The sequence below is a fragment of the Melospiza georgiana genome, chromosome 2 (assembly GCF_028018845.1).
Source record: "Melospiza georgiana isolate bMelGeo1 chromosome 2, bMelGeo1.pri, whole genome shotgun sequence".
In the NCBI taxonomy this organism is placed as follows: Eukaryota; Metazoa; Chordata; class Aves; order Passeriformes; family Passerellidae; genus Melospiza; species Melospiza georgiana.
Genome location: NC_080431.1, coordinates 55,892,632 through 55,918,285, shown reverse-complemented (window position 1 = coordinate 55,918,285; position 25,654 = coordinate 55,892,632). Strand labels below are relative to the sequence as shown.

Below are 25,654 nucleotides of genomic sequence, written 5' to 3'. Positions count from 1 at the left end.
CTTGCCTTGCAGACCTACAGGGGTCAGTGAGAGAGTTACAGGACGCTGAGGCTGGGTGAGAGAGGGCCAGCAGTGGAGCAGATGCATGACGCCAAGACAAGCCCCCTTCCTAGGGACTCCCTTGTCAGCTCCAGGCTATTTTCAATTTAGAAGCCCCCCCAAGCAGGAGAGCCACGAGCAGACAAAACTTCCCACTTCAAAGGGCTCCTGGAGTCTTCCAAGAATGGATGAAGGCTCCTGGGAATGAACTTTGGCTTCGGGGGTCAGCTGGGCATTGAATAGAGAGATCTGTTTTAGGAGCTGGGAGAGGAGGAGGAAAAGAACTTCCTTAAGCAGGGCTCAGCCATCACTGTGGGGAAGGGAAAGAAGGACACAGAGTCTTGCATAGTCCAGTTTCTCTGAGCAGGGTGAATTTTAAAACCCCAACCAAACAGGAACATTTCTGCTAGAAATTGGTGGCGGGGGGTGGGGAAAGGAGGAAGAAAGGGAGGAGCAGGAAGTGGTAACTTATTTGGACTCCTGAAATGAAACTCCAGTACTCACAGGGTTTCACAGCTTACCACTTGTTTTCACCTGGTCAAAAAAACTGAAGCAGCAATTCAGGCCAGGTTTTTGTGCTGTCTGTGGTTGCTCTTGGACACAACTTCAAAATCCAACAAAAAGAAAGCTCTTTTATTCGCAACATTAGCCCTTTCCCTAGAGAAAATCCGGTCTTCTTTGGTCTTTAAAGTAACCACTTAACAAACTTTCTCATCCCAGAATCTCTCATCTCTCCCCCTTCTTTCCAATGCATATACACTTTTATAATGGGCTTTTCCATTAACTCTGCTGACTTTACTGAAGTTCATTGAGTATTTCAGAAACAATTTAGACATTCCTGCCAAACATAGTTCCCTAGAAACCCAGCAAGGCTCTTATAGAAGGTCTGGGCTGTTGCCTGTTCAGGTGGCGTCACTCTAGGATGCTGAGAAAGAAACATAACCATAGAATCATAGAATCATTTAGGTTGGAAAAGAGCTTTAAGATCATCCAGCCCAACCATTAACTCAGCACTGCCAAGTCCACCACTAAACCATGCCCCTAAGTGACTCATCTACACGGCTTTTTCAATACCTCCAGGGATGGTGACTCAACCACTTCCCTGGACAGCCTGTTCCAATGGTTGACAACCTTATGGTGAAGAAATTTTTCCTAATATCCAAACTAAATCTCCCCTGGGGCAACTTGAGGCCATTCCCTCTTTTTTCTTGTTACTTAGGAGAAGAGACCAACACTCAACTCATCTTTCTTGGAAAAGCCCCTTCTTATAAGGATGGCATGAGCAACCAAAGATGAGCAGAGAGGAAGGATGTAAAATGTTGAGGTTCCAAGTTATGAATGAGCTCTTTGTCTGATTCTTCCCTCCACAGCCCTATTATACCCATCAGAAGCTTCCTGCAATGCTCTTCCAGTTGTACTGCACGAAGCTCTCATCCCTTTTCCCATCAGCTCAATGATAAACATCCCCACAAGAAGTTTACTCGTAAAAAATATATGCAAAATTTCTGCATGCCCCAGGGTCCAACATCAAGTATAAGAACATAAAGTAAGATGGGGCGCTGTCCCTGCCTCCTCATTTTAGCTATCATTTTGGCACATGCCAGAACATTACCCCAAGCAAAACATAATCAGGTAATGAACAGGGATTTGCATGCAATTCCAGCAGTGGGCATGACCACAGGCACTGATCACTGCAAGTTATTCCTTCCAAGGATCTTCACAAATCCCATCTTTGCACACCAGCTGCACAGTAAATGGCTGCAAGACCTTTTGTCATTTGTAGTTTTAACTGGATTATCAACCGAGGTGACATAGTAGTTGACGTTTCTACTCAAAAACATGTTTATTACAATGATGTAGAACTGACTCAGAGCAAAAAGATGCTTTGAGGTTTTCCTGCTTGATCAGCAGATTCAAATCCCTTGTTGCCAGATTGGCATAAATTGCTAGCCAGTCCCTTCCCAAGAGACAAGCTTTGACTATCTCTCCTGACAACAGTAACTAGTCATGTACCAATTAGATGTGCATCTTTTCCAAAAACAGCGTCACGAACACCCAAATAGAGTATCTTTGGATCTTACAACCCTCTCATTCCAGAAGTCAGGCTTTTGAAAATGTCAGGGAAGATATCCTCAGCTTCCCCTAACATGCAAAAGCCCTTCCAAAATGTACACTGAAGGAAAAAGGTTGAAGTTAAAATAAAGATGGAACTGCAAGGAACAAGCAGAAATTATTCTTTAGCTATCTTTAAATATTTCTATTTTTACATGCAATTAGTTCTTTCATGTTCTTTACGTCTACCTCTGCTCATTTTAAGATCAAACTGCCAGCAATTTTATTTTTGCCAGCGCTTCACTTAGAGGCTGCTCTCTGCCACCCCTTCCCTCCCCACCTGCAGGCAAGCAGGGATATGGGCCTCACAAGACAACTGTGGCGTGGGTGTTATTGGCTGTCTGTTTTGGCAGCCTCTCATCCTTTCTTCCAGCTCTATTTTGAAACACAATCTAAATTAAAAAAAAATAAAATTGAAAAAAAAATTTAGACATTCCTGTTCTCCCTACTCAGTCGCATCAGCAGCGCTCCCATCACCACAGCCTGAAGCATGGCTGCAAAAGGAGCAGCACCAGGAAGGCTGGCAAATGTTCAGCCAGGAAAAAACTTATTCTGAGAAAAGGTACAGACTTCTGGAGGGGCAGAGGGAAAAACCAGGGGGTAGTGGACCAAGAGGATTTGGGCCCGCTCTCTTCCACATTTAATAGCATTAGGTTCTAACATGTAATTTGGACTAAAAGACTAATTCTTTCCTGTGGTTTGATGGATGTTAACATCCCCTTTTTTTATTACTCTTTAATAATGTGTTACATAACGTTCTGATACACTAATTACCATCTCATGTCATAGCAATTTTATTAAGAGCTTATACTTACAAATACCCATTCTGAAACGATTTCAGGACTTTTTGCCATTTTCTCTGAACTATGCTTGTTGAAGCACTGGCACCGCTCCGTGCACCTTCCAGTAACAACACACCTCTACACAAAGCTGTCTCCTGAGCTCTGGGAGTCAGGCATGGATTCTTCTTGCGTTTAGTCTCAAAGACTTGTAAACAAATTACTTTTAGCACACTAGGTTGTGATTAAACACTGGTAACTCAGCCCTATTAGGTTCCTGTACCTGCTACAGTTCCAAATGCAGAAGCAATGCGAAGAGAGAAAAATTCCTTTATACCAAGTAATGGAAAATTTGTTAACTATTCTGCAGTTAGTGTTTGCTCATCAATATGTTATCATCTCACCAGGCAAACTTGGTACCATGAGGTATTTTTCTGTATAAAATTGCTAATGCCATCAGGATTGTCCAAATGGGATCATCATCATTAAAAAGATTACACGGTGAGGAAAGTGATTATGACAACATCTCAGTAGAAGGACTACTAATCACAAGTAGAATCCTGGTACAAATCTCATTCTCTGTATACAAGAAAGGACACAAAATCTTTTTAACATAATTTATATACATTTATGGCTTTATACAACAAACTGTCAGGGATTGTTCTCATGTGTCTGTAGAAGTACATCAGGCACTTTTTCTGAAAATATCCACGTATGAATTTTAATTTTGCAATGTGACTAAGTCAGAGCAGTGAAGCGTTGAAGAGCTGTCACACCACTCGCAAATAGAACTAGCAGTATGTACATGCCAATCTCTCAGATATTGCTGGTTTGTGGAACACCTTCAAAAAAGAGGCCAGTTTTCATGTTGAATAATTTGCTTTTTGCTTGCATAAACCATGCTGCATCTTATATTATGATTACCAAAATAATAATAATAATAATAATGAGAATACCTTATTTAAAATCAGTCATAAATTAAGAATCCTAGCAATTTCATAATGAAAATAGGAATTTCAAATCAGTAAAAAAATAAAAAAGTACTAACATACATCCAGTGGTTTAACAAGTGCAAATTTTATACTGTTTTATAATTGGTCCAATTTTAACTTCTCAGGGATGCTCTGTTGACCTAAGCCAATAATAAGCAATATGATTTTTGCTTATAAGTGTAGGCAAACTGTCAGTTTATCAAAGCAGAGCTTTCCAATTAATGCATCTACTACCTAAACATATATCATATAGCTATATTATGGAAACAATACATCTTTATATTTAAAATATTTCAACAGCTCTATAATACAATAAACTTTTAATAACAGTACAAACCAGAGAAAAGTCAAAAACAAGGCTGCATAGGTAAGATCATCTGCACAATTCACAAACCAATCATTTACAACAATTCTGACAAACTAAGTTACTCCAGAAACTTGGTACTTTTACTGAAAAAGGATTTATAACTAGAGGTCACATAATGTTTGTTTTCAAGGCAGACAACATGCTCCTTCACCAACTTCACAGTATTCCAGAATTACAATTGCAAAACATTAGAATGGCACCACAAAAAAACCACCCAAAAACAGAACCAAAAAACCCCAAACAAATGAACAAAACCCCCCCTCAAAATTAAAATAAAACCCAAACCCCAAAAAAAGCCAAACAGACCATGCAGCCCAAATCTCTGATTACGTACAACCGTTTCCTCACAATAATTAAAAGGGCTTTCTATAGACTGTTGTATTTAAGGGTAAGGCTATATTTATGTTATTCATAGGTATAAAAGGAAAGGAATAAAATAGCTGTTTGCAAGAAGTTATACAGTAGCAGTAAATAATAAACAGGAGGTATATTGTTAAATGTAGCAAGTTCAGCTGCATCCCCATGGAGCATAGCATTGATTACTGCTTTCTTTACATGCAGAGGTGGATTTTATGACAACTCTGGCCTATGTGTATCAGTGCCTATTTGGGAGCAAACATTTTTGCACATGCATCAGACAGCATGATCTTCAGAAACTCCTGTATGAGCCCTCCACTTGCTCCACTCTCAGGATTTACTACCATGTTTCAGAGACTAGGCATTTGATGGGGAAGATGCTACTGGAGATATCTGCCTGTAAAAGCAGGTGGCTTCATTCAGGCTTTGGCACTAAGAACATTTGATTTTGCTCAAAACAAGTTCAAAGACCAGCTTCACACTGGGGAAGATCCTGTATCACATCAGGCTCTGGAACTGCCTGACAACCGTAATAGCGTATCTAAAAAAGTAGGACCGGCTGTAATTAGTAGTGATTTAAGCCCAACAGGGAGCTAAATGCTAGCACATCAATAAATACATTGCAGAGCCTTAGGAAAGTCGTAACAGGATCATTAAATATATGGCTTGTTACTAAACTTCATTTACTTGGCACGTCCTGTCTCCTTCTCCACCATACACCATCACTACAGGAAAGATGAGTTTCAATTTGGACATTTTCTGGTTGTGAGCTGTTTACACAAAAGAAAAATCAGTGTAAAAATATTTGTTACTCCCCTTATTCATAACAGGCAGCCCTAGCAAAAAAACCCCCAAAGTGTTAATTCTGTCAGTGCATTAAAAAAAAGCTCCAAGGATTTCTGTAACACAAATGTTGTGTAGCAACCAGTGAAAAGACAGGGGAGGCCTCTTATTCACACATCCATGAAAACTGCATCATGCAATTACAAAAAATCAGAAATCAATTCTTCTAAGACCTAATCCTGAAAAAGCTCAAATAGCTGTCAGTGTGCTTATTCCAGCAAGACCAGGTTTTTCCACAGAAATAAGATCTCTGTTATTAATGCTCTCCCCTATCCTAAACCTCATGCATTTGTATAACTTTGCCACTTACTTTATCTTTCTTTTTGAAAAAATGTAATGTTTTGTCCTGCAATAAGGTCAAAGTTTTAGCCTCCCACTCAAAAGTAGCATTTTTGCCTCTTCAAATCTACTGCTTTAAAAGAGAAACACTGAGGAACCCTACAATAGTACTAATTAAGACAAATGACAATTTTGTCCTTAATTTTACTACCATTACACATTTTCCACAAAAGGCCCTGCTCTTGAGTGCACAAACATTATGAGACCTCCATGAAATAAATATAAATGTGAAGCATTGTACAAGCATCTTAACAATGAATACTTAACACTTCGTGGTAGTTAAAATGGTAATAGAAGCAGATGACATTTCTAAAAATGCATATATAAAACTGATTAAATATTTCTAAACATAAAGTTGTCTATATTTATACATCACACAACAAAAAAAGGGACAGAAATGTTTTGTATTCAAGATCCTTAATAAGCTTTTCTGTTATTAGCACTCCCAAGTGCTAGGGAAATTTATAAAAACATGTACTTAATCCAGTTAAAATACTGTACAAAATGAAGAGGTTATGAATGCTGCCAGATCTCAGATTTATTTTTTTTAAAGTTGCCTATGTAACAAAAGTAGATTTTAATTATAAGAAAAATAACTTGCAAAGTATTCCAAAAATTATCTTAAGCCCAACAATAAAGTGATTAATCTGACAACGAAATCCAGATATATTCTTGCATAAATTTACACAAATACAGGTAAATTATCAAATGGCATTTAACCTACTGGTTGCTTTGAATAGTCAGTGAGTTTAGTAGGATCATATTCAACAGGCTATTCTATTCCCATATGAAATGTGTGGCAATTTTGAGTAAAATAAAGCAGTTCGTACTGCTGCAAGGCAAGTCCACAGTTATCTCAATTCATCAAAACACAGGTAATATCAACGAAGGTTAAACTTACTTAGGGCATGAGATCATCACAGTATTCTTACAAAAGTTTATAAACTTTTCTTAGACCTAAACAGATAGTCTTAAAAAACAATTCTTCTTCTACAGATCATACTGTACAAAACCGAAAGCACAACATGATGCAAGTAAGAGTCTTTGCTGTGATTATATGGTGTAGTGAATTTGGCACTTCAGAGTAACGAAATTTCCAATGGCACAGTTCTTATCTACAGCAGCACATAACCTGCAAACCTTGGGCAAACATCCTGTACAAGAAAATACTCTCTCTGCTGCCAACTCTGACGAAAGGAAGGCAAAAGGAAAAAAAGACCAAAAAACCAAAAAAAGTTAGTGCATGTGCACAGCTTTATCAAGAAAATTAAAAAGAAAGGTGAAGGACATCTTTGTACTGCTTTTCTCAGTTCCTGCTGTCAGACAAGTCTGGAGAATTTAATCATAGCCTAGGAAGAAAGAAAAAAAAACAAAAAAGAACAAATTAACATTCACAACAGATGAATAAATCTATTAAAATATGCTCAAGCTAGCTTTAAGATATTTAAATGGGGGGAAAAAAATATTCATTACTGGCTAGTAACCAGCAAGTTTTTTGTTTAGAACACCGATGACAAAACATTAGCGCTCCACATGAAGTAAGAGAAGTTGGTACTTGACAGTCCTAATGCACCAGTGCAAACCTGACTCTCAAACTAACAAAGGACTGGAAAGTGACTGACTGTTACCGAGGGAGTTCACATGCCAACACAGAAGAACTCCCAGATTTTAAGCATCTTGACATTTCTTTCTTTTCCCTTTAGCTGTTTTGCAGACTTATTATGAAAAGCACAGCTTACCTCCTACTACATCCTAGCCTGACACCCAACTGTGTGTGGTTGTCTTTACGCTGTGCTGAAAACTTTGGTTAGGCAATACACTGTCAAAGTTAAAATCTAACGTTTCTCCATCCATAAGGTCATTACGGATAATCGACTCCATGTCACAGTCCAACCGTTCAATTAACATGTCATCTAAGTCACTGGGAAGCTTCTCCTGGTGGAGGGAAACAATTCCCACCCTCCCGTAGCCATTGCAACTGTTAACAGGGGCATACGGATTCATGGCATTCATCTGCATCGGGTGACTCATAGGCACTTGTAGCGAAGTCTTCACTGTCGACAGGCGGTTTAGCCCCGACGTGTGCGACATGGTGTTCACTGTGTGTGACAAGGCACGGCCATTGACTGCTGGCTGGTTATGTCCCTGGTGAGGGCGGGCGTTGGGGTTCATCATTTTGTTGTGGGGCGGCTGGCTGCCATAGTTGGGCACCACCGAGTTGGCGACCATCAGCACGCTCTGGCCCAGCGCCCTGCCGCCAGCCTGGGAAACACCAGTGTCCACCGATGCCAGGATATCGTTGTGCGGCGGAGAGTCGGAGGTCAGCAACTCCTTCAGAAGTCCCGCAGGACAGTTGTATTGGCTCATTGATCCGTAGCTTGGCTTACTGTCTTGGAGAGTCTGCATAGGAATCTGGGACAAGGAGCTCATGCTAGCTTGAGCGTAAGTGAATTTCCTGTAGTCAGGATTTGGTGAGCCTATACTTGTGGTCGAGGATGCGAATGAGTAACCTGGTGTTTGCTGCATCAGGGTGGCAGATGAAGACTGGGTTGACACAGTCATTGATGTATTAGGTGATAAGAGATTGAGATTATCCAAAAGATTTTCCATGTTCTCAGAATTACTCATTTCTGAAAGGCTTGGTAGAGTAGAAGTCATTTTGGTGGTTGATGATGGGTATACCATGGAGTGCACATCCCCATCTCCAAGGTCATCTTGCTCTGGCAAAATAGGAGAAAGTCTTCCACTAATTGTGCTCGCATTAGAGCTCGTTCTAGGTCGAAATGTACTCCAGTTATCAAAGTCGTCGTTACTGTGAGAGCTGGGACTTGCAGGCCACTTTGAGAACTGTGATCCGGGGCTGTCACCATTTCCCTCTTGACCAGACTGAAGGGATGCTTTTTTCTTGGCAGCTCTGCCTCTGCTTTTGGCAAACTTGCTGTTGTTATCCATGGATGCTGCTCGCCTCCTAGGAGATTTGCCACTCTTCCCTCCTTCAGGATTGAGCATCCACCAGGAACTCTTCCCTGTTCCTTCATTCTGCACTCTGATGAACTTGCTGTGCAGAGACAGGTTGTGACGGATTGAATTCTGAAAAACAGAATAGCATGTAAGAAATGGAGAAGACATGCATCTTTTATGGCATACTAACACCTGCTTTTGTAAGCATACTCTCATTTTGTTAGAAAACACAGGGGTAATCATTAAATAAGAAAACATGCCAGCCTGGAAACCTCTTTTATCTCCTCATCGCTCTGAACTGGCTGAAACAAGCTTGCAAAGAGTCACCATGTCAATTTGTCTGTCATCTGCCTCCATCACATCTGACATTATAAAAAGTTCAATAAAACTGCAGGAACCGTTCTGAAATAAAAATTCCACATAAAGGAGAAAAAATAAGCCAGAAGATCAAGAAGATGACTGAAGTGAGTCATCTAATGAGTGAACTTTACTGTATTTATGGATTTTTTAATTATTATTTTATGCAAAGTTCAGAAACGTTAGATTCTGTTCTATGGTCCTTGTAATGGATTTTCATCCTGCACATCCCGAAACCCTACAGACATGCAACACACAAACTGTCACTATTGCCACTGAGCATTAGTGAGGTTTATATTGCTTGTGTTATATGAGAAAACACATATAGAAAACTAGTGGAGGATTAAGTTATAATTTTTATAAGTAAACATCATAAATTGCCTAAGAAATCATAGAAGATAAAGGCATGTGAGAACATAGACAAGCTTGTAATGAAACCCTTAGTCTTAAAATCATCGTTCTCTTTCAAAATCAACATTGTAATATGGAAAATTGACTCTTCAAATACCTGAGGGCACCAGATATCTTGCGCCAAGAATGGCTGGAAGTACTGGATCTTTTTTGACCTCCTCAGCCATGAGTAATATTTCATGTTTTGTTCTTAAATACAGACAAATAAAATTTTAAAAAATCCAAAATGGAAGGCCACAGGCTGACCTGTTAATAAGAGACTAATCTTTGCACTTCCAAGCTGTAAAAAACCCTATTTTGCTCCTATAATTTTCTGCTGAGCACATGTAAAAAACATTGTATCAACAGAAAAGTTTTCCTGCATCTTGACACAATTGCTAACAAAAGGCCACAAGTTCAAAGAGTGCTGAAACAGGCAGCCATAGATGTTAATAGAAGGGTAAAACAGTACCATGGTCTATGCTAGGACTCCAATTCATGTAGAACAAGGAGAAGGGAACCACAGAACAACACATGAAATAAATGTTTAAAACCAGAATAGTCCTCAATGGCAGAGAAATCAGTAATTCACTATCTGCCTTCCATTCAGAGTAATTTTCAGCAACCTGTCTAAAGATCTTAAGTAGGCATTCCAGGCATGAACAGTCATCTCATGGCTTAAACCAGAGACAACAGACTCAAATTCCCTGCAAGAGCCATGATATGCTTTGGACCACGGAAAGCAGAACAGACAAAGCAGGACTGGCCCTCTGCTGAGCTCAACAGAGGTGGTTACTCTGGGATCACAGAGGAGACTTTCAGTAGATGAGGGCAGCAAGGAGGTGTTACAGTCCCGCAACACCTTACAGGTGCTACTGACTTGAGACTATGCCCCCAGAAGCACAGCTTCACCCCAAAGAGGGGCACAAGACGCTCCTTAACATCAGAAGATGGCAGAGCATGGCCTCAAGGCACTGACTGTTCAACCAGCACAGCACTGAGTCAAACCATGCGCCTGAACTGAGAAGCCTTTCCAACCTCTCCTCTGAAGAACCATCTTTACAAGTTATTCCAGTTAAACAGACACCATCAAACATTCCCCATCCCTGGAAGTGTTCAAGGCCAGGCTGGATGGAGCTTGGAGCCACCTGGTCTAGTGGAAGGTAACCCTGCCCATGGCAGGAGGGTTGGAATTAGATGGTCTTTAAAGTCTCCTTCAACCCAAAGCATTCTATGACAACTCTGATTTGAGTGTTTCCTTACTCAATTTCAAAAGGAAGCCATTCTAGAAACTAAAAGTAAGACCACATTTCTTCGCTTCAAGTAATCTTACAACCAAAACACTATCTCTCATCTAGCAACAGGGTGCTAGGGAAGGCCTTGGAGTTTTATTTGTACCAGGTGCAGCTAACCCATAGGGAGGGAAAGCCTGGAAGTCCATCTTTGGACTTGCCGCACCCCAGGGGCTGCCTGGGAAGCCTTGTGAGGCCGGCCTGGCGCAGCCCCTTGTTTTCACTCAAGGGCCACAGACGAATCTGTGCCTGACACAGGTCCAGCTCTACAAATGTCGCAAGAAAGTTGCTCTGTTGATTAAAAAACCTCCTGCGCCAGTTCATTTTTTTACTGTATTTTGTAAACATACCCGGTTGGCTCAGGATCACTGTTTACTATCAAAATAGTCATACCAAACACACAAAACATCGGGCAGGGAAAACACCGTGATGAGGCTCAGCTCCCTCCTCTCTGCTACACAAGTGTTAAATATTTAAGAAATCGCTGCTATTCCTTAGTCATCAAAAACGTTATAATCTGGTATTATTGTACCGAGGACATTTGAGGTCGCTCTTTGAGTAACAGAGCTGTCTCCTAACTCTGCCAGCAATGAAAAAAAAATTTTCCTAACAGGAAAAGGTTTGCGGCCCAGAGCTTGTTACATAAATTCCTGTTTTTCACGCAGCCAGCAGGACATTAAAGAAGCTATGATTTACTAACTTGGAAAAAGTGTTGAAGAGGTAAATCTTGTGAAAATATGCACTGCTGTTAATGATGTTGTGTCTACAAACCCTTGCCAGATGCAAACATGACCTGATAAAAAAGTATAGTTTCAGCAGTGGATCTTGGCAGCTGGAGGAATGGCGCAGCTGTTAGTGGCTGGGGCGTGTGGCGGCACCACCAGCGCCAGCATGCTGGGGAAATGCCTTCAGCCATGGGCTTCACCTGGACTTTGAAGCAAAGCCTCCCAAAACCTGGCCTGAATGACTCCAAAAGCAAGAGTCTGCATTTTGAAGCGGGTCTTTGCACAGCAGCAGTTCACGCCAGATCGCACTGGGCGTAACTGCTCTGGAATTTTATCAAAATCTGGGTCGGGATGGCAGCAGGGCTGCTGCCACCTGTGGAGAGCTTCCTGGGATTGAGCTTTTGCCTCTAAGATAAACTTACTTCAGCATTCAGACCAGGAACTGTGGACATGCTTACTGCTACTTGCTGATTTAAGACTCAAAATACACAAGACCAGTATCAGCTACATGCCATGTGAAGAGCACATCCCAGCTAATAAAACTCATGAAGCTAAGATAATTATTCCCTTGAATCTACATATTTATATAATTCAGCTGTACTTCTGACATTTCCAACAGCGGTACCGATATCCAATACTGCATTTAAACCGAAGATATAAATAGCAAAACACGCAACTCAAGCTAAACTTGACTAATTGCTGAGAAAAATTATATCCCTATCCCAACTGAAGTTGAGGTATTTAATTAATTTTTTTAGTAAATTTTGTTGGTGTTTCACTAAATACCTGAAAACTCAGTTGCTCAGTTAAACTTGACAACATTGTGCTTACTGAAGTGAGACCATACAGTGACACTTGACCATCTTTCTTCCACCCCAGACACTGGAACACCAAAGGCAGAGGGAAGCAGAGCTCCTCTTTAACCCAACTGCAAACCTCTCCAAGCAGGACCTAGCTGTGAATTTGTGCTTATCTGGGGTGCTGCAAGACCCCAAATTTGTAAAAGCACCTACAAGTGCTCATGGTCTCTCCCGCCCTCATACTTTCATCCATGGGCACAGGCAGCTCTCATCCCACCAGAGTGCCAGAAGAGCGACCAAAAGGGAGAGTGGGGAATGGATGTGAGAGTCAATACACTTTCCATAAATAAGTGCATTTGTTATCATGGTGCATATGCTGACAGCATTGCGGTAAGACCTACCATGGCATCTCAGGGAGATCAAACAAGTAACAAAAGAAAGAAGGAGTTGGCCTCTGGAAGAAGATGCAGTCATAACAAACTGGGAGGCCACAGGAGCAGCACTGCTTCTATCACACATAGATCTAGGATTTCCATTAAAATTAACAGTCTAATGACTGCCCACTAAGTTTTCATTCAGACAACATCCCAGGAGTCCACTGCTTTCTACACCTCTTCCAAGGGGATGGCCTGCACCAGTTGCCAGCTTGTTCTACCATCACCTGTGGTAGCACATCCTATTAATGACAGCTTACAGCAGCTTTCTGAGCCAGCACCATCTCCTTGTGGTGACAACATCAGAGCAAAAGTTTTGCAGCAGAGAAGTGGAGATTCCATCCCCCAGGATTTCCATATGCTTTTACAGAAGACTTTCAACCTGTCTCTCTAGGTCTTTGTATAGGAGCTCTACAGCAGTTCCAGATGTTCACATCACCCTCCTCCTGGAGCCTCAGTGGCAAGCACCACTCTAAGACGAAGTCATTAACACTCCTAGGAAAGTGTGCAGAGGCCAGGAAGTTCTCCAGCACTCTTGCTCCACAGCTCCTCCAGCACAGACAGCCGGACAGCAGCAGCAGGGGCTGACCATGGCAAGTGGCACCATGTGGCACCTCTCCAAGGCTAAGTTAGATCATGCCTGGCAAAACAGGCAGGTCTGCCTGCAATAGCTGCACTGCCTGTGCCCATTTTGCTGTGGTTTCCAACCGCGCTGCCAGGTTTATGGCACTTGGATGAAGAGCCCAAGGAGGAAAGAAAACATTGGTAACTCCAGACCTACCAGAATTTCCTTTGGTACAACAGTCTGGTGTAAGGCAATCGTGTTTGTCTTACCTAGTAACTATGAGATACAAAAAGGTCAGATGTTGATGCTGCACACGGAGCTTGGATTTGCCTCAGAGCTAGTGCTGGACAGTCATAAGCACTTGGTCTACAGACAGCACACATTTTCTGACACAACAATGTTCACCAACACAGCCACACTGCAGTGCCAGAGGCCTCAAATGCTAATGAAACAGCTAATTTTGCCACCCAGTTGTGGTATTTTTTTATTACAGCTCAGAAACCTTCCCTGTTGTCCAATAAGAGTATGGACAGAAAGCATGCCACTCAGCCTCAGGTCAAAGAGTCATATTTAGAAGATGCTGGAAACTTGCCACCTGCAGCTGCATGAAGGTGGAAAGGCAGGATTTCCTCCCAAACAGGTCATGCTTTTTTGGGTCCTTTGTTCTTGGGGAGGTGCTTTTGTTTGACTTCATTTTTCCTCCTGCACTGTTAAGCAGTTAAGAAGTATCAGCTGGAAAAAGTGAGGAAATACTTCTCTCTTCCTAGGGGGACCTTGCACTGTTTCTCTGTGCTTCCATTACATGTGGTCACATAGTGAGAGTCCTTCCCAGACCACTACCTATGAAACACCACCTCCAAACATGGAGACACTTCCATAAACTGTTCCATGTGGTAAGATTTCAGCAATGCATCCCTTTTTCCATGTGTGAATGTACAAGAACAGGAGGGAGTGTGTGTTACTGCTATATGGTTGTTATCCATGTGTCCTGAACACAAAGGGGCTTCCTGTGGCCACATGTGAGTGGCATTAATTTAAGTCCTGTACTTTCTGCATTCAAGCTCACAGATTTATACTATCCTGTGATTCCTTCTCATAGCTGTCAAAGACTAAAGAGCTTTGAACACTGAAAGTGGTGGCATCCTGCTGCCACCGGGGACTGGAGGGGATTTCTCAACCACTGGAGTGGATCATGGTAACATGTAGGAACAGAAAATGCATACCCAGCTTCAGACATTGATGTTTAAGACTCGGCTGTCCATGCCTACATGTCAGAGCAGGCAACTCTGTTGACAAGTATTTGAGTATTTCCCAACACACCCTATATCCTCTTCCTCATCCTAGGTAGACTCCTTGAAAGCACTTTACCATAATGGCAGCTTGGACATTTCTAATGAGATGATAACACTGCCTACTCTCCCTACACAGGCATTTAGGAAGAATGAAAGTAAAAACCACAAGCAAGGTTCACAGTATGCCAAGTGTGCACGCAGGGCAAGCACATACTTGGATACTGTTCCACACATGATGACCCCAACCAAAACTTTTAATCACTCCTATGTTTTCTGTACCTCCAAGAGAGAGAAAAGTACAGAAAATGAGATTTTTAAATGAATTCTGTTGAATACACCTTCATCCCTCTGGTAAAATCATCTGGGGAACCAAGACAGCCAACAGGTTTGTCTAAAATCTATCCACTTTCAAAGATGAAAGAAAGGCAACAATAAGAAGGCACCACAGTGTCATTACAAAAAAAGAAAAGCAAACAGCCATCAGGATAAATGATGGCTTCATTTATCGATTTCATTTATCATAGCATTAAAAGTTGTGAAGTGTAGAAAAATAAATATCAGATTAAAGAATTCAAAGATTGCAGGGATAATAACTATTTTTGGTGATCCAGACAAATTCTAATACCGCCTTTACAAAACTGATGCTGCAAGCTTTCTATTCCAACAGATGGAAAACAAGTGTTTGACAAATATAAGGGTTCCATATTTATAAATAAGCATTTCTGTTTCCCACAAATATGAAACATATATATGGATATATGCAGCTCGTGATGAAGTGAGTTCACCAGTGAGAGAGGAGGCCAACAAGGAGACCTCACTGAAGAGGAATATTTCAAAGTCAGAATGCCCTTCAAACGAGGGCTTCTCTGCTCTCCTTAAGCACTCTCAGACCTCTGGCCTTACAAGCAGCCTGTGCAATTACGTCAGTAACACAAAACCAGCAAAGCAGGAGGACTTGTGAATAACCTGAGAGACCAGGCGCTATCACACAAAAGCTGGTAAAGGACTCAATTAATAAAACATCAGAGGTCACGGAAATAATCAGTCTTTCAAATCAGTCCCACAAAATACTGCCATTGCATGTACAACAGCCTGCATCTTTTGTTCAGGAAGGGTGAGGGAACACCTGCATTATGCCAACACCAGATGGAATGAACAACAGCGCAGTCTAGGTGAGCACCGTGCGCCACTGCTAAGGTGTGCCCTGCCCTTCAAAGGAGTTAAAAGCACTGGAATCACCTGTAGTCCATCAAGCCCTGAGGAAGGCTGCTGTGACCCGTGGTGGGCAGATAGCCCTTTCACAAATATTCACTGTGGGCTCTAATGCAGTGACCAGGAATGCAGGGACACAGGGAGCACACAGCCATAGCGGTCTGAGGAAAAGCTGTCCTCAAATGCAGAGCAAAAGCAGGTTATTGAAAGGAAAACAGGAATCAAAGTTATAGGCAAAGTTCACTGAACTGAAAAAAAAAAATTAAGTAATAAAGTAGCAGTTCATGCATACAATGTCAGAATGACTAATAGCTCAAAATTTTAATCTGCAGCTATAGTAAAGAGAGACTAAGCGGTGTTTATTTTTTTTTCAGCCAGTGGGAATAATTATGATCAGTAGGACAAAAAATGTTAATCACTCATTTCCTGTTTAACAGACAGCCTGTTTCACCTCTGCCACTCTCCACTGTTACACCCAATTCATCACAAAGACTACAGCACTCTTTATAGAAATCTTTCCCCCCAGCTCTTTTTCTTTCTCAAACTAAACTGCCTCTTATTGACATTTGTTAGCTCTAATGAAGAGGTACAAAAGTGTATACATGCTAAATATATCAATGCTAATTAGACTAGCAGATCATCTTAAAAGCAACACTGGAAATATGCTCTTACCAATTAGAAGCAATAAGGTCAGAAGTAGGCCAAGGTCTTAAATGCAAACTACAGAGGTGAAAACACGTTGTAGTAGAAAATAGGGTTGATTTTTTGCATTGGCCTTTGAGAGCACACAGAGAATTTCCAAGAAAAAAAGCACAGTCAAAAACCCCAGATAGGATTACTCAAAAAGCTTTAACTGGTTAAGTGAAACAACTGTAAAGATCCCTGCTTGAGAAGCCACGTAAGTTTTACAGACTGAAATCCCTGCATTATTAAAGCAGATCTCTGTCACTTGTCTAGGTAAAGGCACAAGCAAACCTAGACCTGTATGTTTGGTTTCAGCTGGATACTTTGCTAGGGAGCCACAGATCTCCATTTTCATGAATTAAGGCTATTTGCTCCCACAAAACCCCTGACAGCCTAAAAGGCTAGAATGATTGTGAAGACGTGATGGATTTACAAGCAAACATTTGAAAATGAGTTAAAACTGAGGCAAGTAAAGCAAAGCAGGATGTACTGGAGACACAGGCTAAGTTCAGGACACTTGCCCCATCCACTGTGCTGCCCATGGGCTGGCCATGCCTGGAGAAGCTCGAGGGCTGTCTGTATTTCTTACCTTGAGAAGCAACATATCAAAGGAGATGTACAGATTCAACATTATTAAAAGTTCTGTTTACCAAGCCTTTGTGTAGAATACAAAAAAATTAAATATATCTCCTTATTACACTTGCATTAGCATAGCAGAGGCAGTCTTTTCATTTAGCAAGCAAAGGACTACAGGAGTCACATTCTGTGGTCATGGATGTCACTGAGTATCAGTTTTTCAGAAACAAAGAGTCAATGAAAGCAGCAAGCTTCCTCTGCAGCAGGGTTAGCTGTGCCCCACAGGAAATCCCTGGCTTGAGGAAGCTGCAAGGCTTGTGAAAAGAAGGGCAAAACCTTTTATTTACAGGCTGAATGGTATCTTAGGATACATCTCACCATGTATTTGATCTTTTTTTTGACTATAACAAGTGCAAGGATATACTAGCAAAATTTTATACAGCCCCCCAAACTACTAAAAGAAAACTAAAACAAAGTTAAGTGGATTTTTTTTGTTTGGCTTAGGTCATCTTTAGAAACTATTTCTTGCATCTAATGGGTAATTAGAATTTGTAAGGGGACAGTGTCAGCTTAAAAACAGCAACCACAGCATGAATTTCACCTAGTGCTGTAAATATCTGATGTTGAGGTAGTAAACAGGAGAAACTGAGGAAAGAAGAAACTGACATTTATCTTTCCCTTAGTTTCTTTTGCGTCTGAATGCAGTCCAGTACATAGTCACTGTTTTACTATTTATGTTTCCTCTAGCCAATTTACCCTTTATCTGTCTTATACATGAAAAGGAAATATAGTACAATTTTCCTGATAACAAAGCAGTAGCAGAAAAGAATTGATTTCTTACATTTTTGTTAAAATAGCTAAATAGGATCATATTTAAGTTCTCGTTAAACTCCAGCATATCTGCAAGTATGTAAAGGATATTGCTTTATACAGTCAATATTTGTTAATTTCTCTTTGTGTTTTTATACTTCAAGTTCACAAGAAGCAATTATATATCTTCAACTACTCCTCTTTGTACATCCCAAAGAGGCACCACATAAACTAGGTATTATGTTTCTCCCCAGCTTCTTAGAACACAGTTTGCCTTGGTACTTATTTTCCCCCACCACAGAAGCAGGTCAGACCACCAGCACACTCTCTACAGGAGAGCTCTTTCCAACTGAAGTTTGCTCCCACAGCCTAGCAGATTTTATATAACACAATTTACTACTCCAAAGCCAGCAAAACACCCTCATCCAAATTTCAGGACAGCCTCTGGCTATAATCCAGCGTGCACTGCCCCTCTCCACCGTCTGCACACTTGCAGCCACCCTGTTGCAAAAGGTGAGGTTAATACTTCAAACGTATTTTAGCTGATTTCCTTGGGACACAGAGGACTCCTGTTGTGTGGCTGCACTGCTCATGCCAGTGTCTTCCCTTCAGATGCTGCTCTCTGTGATGTTCTTCGGGCTGCAGTTCAAGAATCGCTGGCACTCCTCACTGGGTTTTATGACATCTGCTCAGTATTATAAAGCCAGAGTCGTCCAATCTTGCAAAACATGTACCACCAACTCTGAACAGTTACCCCCAGACAGGCTCAAAATTTTCACTGGGCTATGGGAGGCAGAGCAGTATTTCTCAGAACAAGATGGGCACTCAGAGGAGGGAAATCTAAAGGCCAATTTCTTCCCTCACACCCATTTTGGAAGCATTCCTAGTCCCTCACTACTGTAGGCTGTGCTCTGTACTTAAGAGACCCTTATTAAATCAAAGAACTATTTACAATCTACATACTGGCAAGTCCACATTCCCATAGAATGTCATCTGGCAATAGTGACTTAAGTCATCAGCTCTGTATTTATTTGCCTTCCTCCTTCACAAACAAGAAAAGTAAAAAGGATAAGAAAAAGCCATGTTTTTAATGACAAGAATGGAATTAACAGAGTAAAGCCCAAGAGCTCTGAAGCACCAGCATTTATCACTATACCCAAGTCCTTTTTTTTTAAGCAGTAAAATATTACAGTAAGGACAATGAAAAGGAAGATCAGCAGCACCATTGTGGCTTGAGATCTTCTACGTACACACCTGCTGCTAGAGGTGCAGAACCCCAAATAAGAGGTGGACACAAAATAAGACAGCTTCCAGAGTGGGACACTTGTGCAAAAATGAGCTTTGTTAGACATTTTGGGTGCTAGAATTCTCCTACCAACTAGGTCTAATAAATTACCCCTCATTACTCTATCTTTCCATTTGAAATACACAAGGAAACTGGCCTTACCATGACTGCTCGGAGATCAGACCTCATTCAGTCTCCATTCCCCTGGGCAGAGCCTGACACTGGGAAGCTCTGGGCACAAGGTGCCTTTTACCAGGTGGAACAGGAGATGTCCCAGGGAGGACACTGTATCACTCTTATCAGTTCAGAAAAGAAAACATTAAGCCTCCTCTGCTCTGTGGTAATCCCTCAAACCCAAAAAGCTCTAATCAACTTCCAGATTAGGCTTCCTCCTCCTAGAGGTCACAGTCTTCACATGGTGTAAGTTCCACCATCATCACCACAATCCCCCTCAAAGAGAAGCCCATGTGTAACTGGGCAGCCTGAGCGTGCCAGCCTCGATATTCAGATTTAAGGACTGCAACAGTCACATTCCAAATCACAAAGCCTGCCAGGGGCCTCCCATCCTTTTGCCCAAAGATGAAGAAAGGAGTGGAGCTTCCCTCCAGCTTTCCCCACACATGCATTAAAGCATATTAAGGCAAAAGCACAGCTGACCCTGGGAGCTAAAATGCCGTGAATCAATTCAAAGGGGTGCAAGAAAGAAGTTTTAAGTTACTCTAGAGGAACTTGCTCAGTATTTGTCTCCTGACAGCTTTTGCTTCTTTCAAGTACTTCTGCCTCTTGCAGACAGCCAGAGAAGCAACACAGCCCCTGCGCAGCTCCAAAGATGTGCAAACTCTTTAACTGAGCTGGCCAGAATGAGGCACTTGTTTCAAATAAATAAATAAATAAAATTTACAGGACATTAACTTACATCTGATTAAAAATAGCAGGAATGTCAGCAGTAGGAGCTGTCATTTCTAATAGCTATCAAGACACAGGAAGTTATTTATTCTGTGGGTCACAAAAAGCCCTCCTTAAAAACAAGGATGAAACAAGAAAAAAAGAAAGCATGTTTACTGAAGCCTGTTTTCCAATATTAGCCAGCCAACTTTGTTTATGAAATTTTATAATGATTTGTCATTGATATATATTTGGGTTTATGTCCACAGATCTGTTAAACTGCTGGCCACTGCAGGAAACACTGAAGCCCTTGCTGCTCGTGCTTAATTTTTTGATTTTTTTCAGTTTTGAAGATATCGCAGGGAATTTTTGCACATTTTCATTTGGTTTAAAAAAAAATTAAGGTCTTCCCCCAGAAAGTCAGGTGTTATCATGTATTCTGTTTGTTGATTATTCATGCAATCATAAATTACGCAGAGTATTTGGCAGGCCATGCCTTTCTCTGTTAAAACATTTGTTTTTACTTTTTCAGTTATTGTTTAGATCCCAGTCATAACATGCTCCAGGTTGTTTTGAACAGCAAAGAGGAAATAAGCAATATTTTAACTTATATCACACTGTAACAACATTAAATGCCTACGCAGCAATATACTGCCTATTCAGTATTTTCCACTTTCTTCCTGTCCGCTGCTGGCCTTACAACAGCAAGATAATTCACAATTTTACAGTTTTGCAACCCATAAAACACATGCTCACAAGCATGCTCAGAACAAAACACAAAAAGGAGCAAGAAATAGGACGTAAAGAAAAAAAAAGAAAAAGAAAAAAAGAGGGACAGAATATAAAGTAAACATATTTGCTGAAGGCTGGTTTTGAAATCACAGGAAAGCCAACAAAGCTCTTCTGAAGTCAGCTCACATGCACCCAGGTGACACAGTTGGACAAGGCAGAGCCCCAGCAAGGCACTGTTTGCCTACATTCACCCTGACACCACGGCAGAGAGTTGGGAAAGAGACTTTGAACTACGTGCCATCCCTGCTGCTCAGCAGGATCACGGCCTGCAGTGGATGTGATTACTAAACCCATCGTGACCCCTAGAAAATGCCCTATGGATTGGAAAAAAGAGAGGCAATGTTCCAAACACCACGCAGTTCACACAAAACAGTCTATGTCACAAAGTAGAAATAACAGAGCTACATATCAAAAGTTTCTCAAGGATTTTTTTCTATGGGTTTAAGTTGAACATTGTATTTTAAGTAGTAAGTTATCACGGAGAAGATTTCTATCTCTTCTCTGTCAGCTAAGTCTTAAGAATTTGTCGTTTACCTAAGAAGGAGAGGGAGATGAAGAAAAGAAGAACATTTCTTCCAAGACTGGCTTTGTAAAAAATACTTTGAAACTCAGTTTTGGAGCAATGAGTGAAGGATCTGGATATAGTACCTTGAAGATATCTACATACCAACTGCAATTTTAAGAAAGTTTATCAGCTCTTGGACACTCTTTTTAATACAATTCTCAAGGCATCAGAGAAGTTTAGGACCTACCACTTCAAAACACATTCCTCAAATAATGGAAACCGGCAAAGCAGCCATGGGCTTAATCCTCCTTTTTCCTCCTCTGTCAATTATTCAAGGACCCCACATTCACTCATCCACTGCTGTCTACTTCCTTCAATGCCAAGCATTTCTGGGGCATCTGATAAGAAAGTGCAGCATTATCTTGCTCAAAGTTTTCGTAACAACAGCAGCTATCCCACACACGTACATGCATATATTCAACATATTTGACTCATTTTCCAAGGAGAGTAGTAGTTAATTTTGACAAGAAAAAATAAAAATATCTGTGTTCCACAGCTCTTTAAAAAAAGTAGTATTTTAAACTTGAAGGATTGGGGCTTTTCCTAATTCTTACCTATTTCTATTTTTGTGTTAAGTTTTTAAGCATGAAAACGTTCAAGAAAAAACATTATCAAGCAAAATATTAAGATACATATTCACCTCTAAGGAGAACTGAAAAGAAGCCTGTGATTTGTACAAATCCCCTGGCTGCAGTGATTTCTGTGCAGTATAGCTGGCTAACAAACACCAGAGAAACCTGTTAAAAGCAGATTTAAAGGCCTTTTTACCTTAAGAAAGAACTTGCCAGAGAGCAGCAGTGAGTGACAAGGCACTTGCTTCCTGGCACAGCTAAAGGCACACCACAACTTTTGAATCAGCTTGCTTGATTCCTCTACACTGCCACAGAGGCTGCCCACAACTCAAATAGCCCTAACCATGCGGATTTCTAATTTTTTTAATCAAAGTCTATTGATAAACTCACACCCTTTCTATTGCAGCTGTTCTCAGCTTGTAGCCCACATACTCTTAGGGGCTCCAAAATACTTCTAAAATCCCTCAGAAGGCAGCCAGGGGATGTAGTGGCAGTCAAATGTCCTCTGTCTGTTTGCACTGGGCTTTCCTGTAATCCTGGCTTAAACACACGTGCACCACAGGAAGAAAACAGACAATTTTAAGTTGCTGACTCTAGAAAAAAGAGCAAGAACCATCTAAGATTAAACCTGGCCCCCAGACTTCGTCGAAAGGCTGACTTAAAGGATAAGGCTAAAGAAGATTAACTCAAGTACGATGTCAAAGTACACTCAAACAGCAACAACTTCTTGACAAACACTGAGGGGTTGTAAAAACCAGAACGTTTAAGAGGAGGATTCATAACCCTGCAGTCCGTGCCTGAAGGAAAGCTCTCCCAGTCCAAGTTCTGGCTCCTGGTAAACTCCAGCAAATGGTTCTGGCTGTAATGATGCAGCACAACTCACTGAGTCCATAACCAGAAATACAGACAACCCAGATGACTTCAGAGTACAAAAACCCTCTGAGAGAGACACACTGTCCAAGGGAGAAGGTGGCACTGGCATTATTCCCTGCCCTGTGGGACCAGCCAGTTTTCCTTTCATCTGACAGCAGTCAGTGAGAGATGCAGAAGCAAAGAAGTGCACAGTTCTTCCATTAGCAATGTTAGCAAGGTACAGGGAAAGAGACAGATGCTTTGGCTGCCTCCTCTCACTCCTGCTATGAGGGGCAAAAGGCTTTTGGAATTACTTCTATAAAAAACCTATCAGCTCCTCACACTGAGGGACAAAACAAGAACAGCTCACAGGTCAAGAAGCTCTACCAGTTTGTGGCTGTCTTGCCAAAAGACTGAAAAGACACTATGGAAATAGTCCCCACTAACACTGTCAACAGAGAAGACCAGGGCTTTAAAGACCATGGCTTGTGTTGTGCAGCAGTTCCACCACAGCTGCTTGAGAAGCCACAGCAAATACCAGTCACTCTTGGTGGGAAGGAGTATTGGCTGCCCGACCTGGAAATGCTTCCCTGACCCCTCTGGGCCATCCAGCTCCTCTGAGGCAGTCAGAGGCTTACAGGGTGATAGGAGCACTTGTCCCTGGTAGGGGTCTGATGCTCAAGTCAAGCTGGTTTTGCTCCAGATGCAATCAGGAACTTGTAACCTCAGGAGTCGCTTGAAAACAGGAAAGCTGCAGCTTCCAACAGATGACCAGAGAGTAGCCCATGAGTACTTCAGCCCAACACAACCCCAATTCCCAAGCACCACCCACTAAGGAACTCAGCCAATGCAAGGACAGCTTCCCCATGCAGAAGATACTGCCTCACACCTCAGAGGCCATTCCCTGAATCTGCACACTGCTGGACTCAAACTCATCACTGACAAAAATTTTCCTCCTCTTTCTCCTCCTGCTTCTTCCTCCTCTTTTTCCTCCTGACCAAATTTACCTTATTTCTACTAGAATGATGTCAGCCCCAACATGAAGAGTGAAAACTGGCACTTTCCTCAGTGAAAGAACAAATTTCCCCACACCAAAAAGCTAGCAGTAAACAGGTTTCAATGACCCAATATACAGACAAAACTTACCCGACTCAAGTCAAAAGAAACTTAACACTTCTCTATGTTTGACACACATTTTTCTATTGATGGCATTAAAATAGTAAAATTACATTGCTAGTTAGAAAAGGCTCTAGGGAGGCCTCACTGAAGCCTTTCAGTACTTAAAGGGAGCTTTTAAAAAAAGGTGGAGAGTGACATTCTATGCAAGCAGATAGTGGTAAAACAAGGGGGAACAGTTTTAAACTAAGAGGAGAGATTCAGACTAGATGTTAGGAAGAAATTCTTTACCCAGAGGGTGGTGAGGCTCTAGAACAGGTAGCTCGGGAAAATTGTGGATGCCCACCCCTGAAGTGTTCAAGGCAAGACTGAAAGGTGTCCTGGGCAACCTGACACAGTGAGAAGCACTGCTGCTGATGGCAGGGGTGGCTGGAACTATAGGATCATTAATGTCCCTGCCAGCCATTCTATGTAGCTCTTCCATATGAAGATCTTTCTGCTTTGGCGCAATTTTTCCTTTGTCTACATTATGTTTGTATCTTCTTGTTTCCTTTTTTTTTGCCTCCTGAAAATTAGTTTATTATCCATTCTACAAACCCCAAGGTAAGAGAAAAGGCAGTAAAAGCAATATAAAGAGTACCTGTGAAGATTAAAGACCACAATGACAATGGGAAGTCACACACACAGAGGAGGCTGACACCCTCACTGGTGTTTTGGTTTCCCTCCCAGCTGCAGCTCACCACGACGAGTCGAAACACAAAAACCTGTGAGACAAAGTAAGCCGCCCTCCCTTATCTAGAGCACCACTAGAAACAGGCAGTCCCAGCAGCCTGGTGCCTGCTGGAGGCTGGGAAGCTTGAAGGAGAAGAGGAGGGAGACAAAGGTGCATGGCACCTTTGTTTGAGGTTGGGAAAGCCCCGTTTTCTCTGGGGCAGAGAAGGAAGCAAACAGCAAGCGCCATCCCTCAGCCATGGCAGCACGCACGCACATGCACACGCATTTCCTGCGGCTTGGCGAAAACAATGAAGTGTGGGGAGCCTGGCTCTCATATGAAGAACACACTGGCTATATATAAAGTAAGGAAAGCAGCTGCTTCAAAAGCTCAGTCACGCTTTTATCAACAGGGCTTTAATTAGTACCCATCTGCTTCCTGTTTTATACTACAGAACTGACTTTCACCTGTTTCAGCAAAACACCCCTTCCCCCAAATGGAAGTGTGCACACAGACACACACATGGACACACACAAAAAGTTCACAAACACCTTATGCTTAAGTAGTTAACATCTGAAATCCTTGTTCTGAGTGTGTGGGCTACGTAATTGCTTTTTAAAAAAAATTAGGCTTTGTCAGAGCTATCAGATTTCACAGTCAACACCTTTAAATCACACACCTTACCAATGTTTCGCCATTGATTTTAACTCACGGGCACTTGGGGAACCATAGAACTCTGGAGCCCGGTTGCACTGGCACTGCACTACAGAGAGGCTGCCCAGAGGGCTCGCAGTGGAAGTGTGGGCTTTTCCTGAGGTCCGTCACACACATGAAAGGCTTTAAATAAACAATGGCAAGGCTGATAGTTTGAATCCATTCTTAACTCACCCCATTGTTTGAAGAGAAGAAACAACACGTAGAAGAAAAATATTACTGAGGGAGGAAATAG

The 25,654-nt window shown here is 41.6% G+C and overlaps 1 protein-coding gene across 1 annotated transcript in view; it reads right to left on the bottom strand.

Moving 5' to 3' along the window:
- Positions 1-2,839: 2,839 nt before the first annotated feature.
- FOXO1 (forkhead box O1) overlaps positions 2,840-25,654 on the bottom strand; it is a 61,364-nt gene continuing 38,549 nt past the window's right edge. The window contains exons 2-3 of the mRNA XM_058018372.1: positions 7,568-8,918; positions 2,840-7,177 (exon numbers count right to left, since the gene is read on the bottom strand). Coding sequence (XP_057874355.1) covers positions 7,581-8,918 — 1,338 coding nt within the window. The 3' untranslated portion in view covers positions 2,840-7,177; positions 7,568-7,580. The remainder of the gene's footprint in view (positions 7,178-7,567; positions 8,919-25,654) is intronic.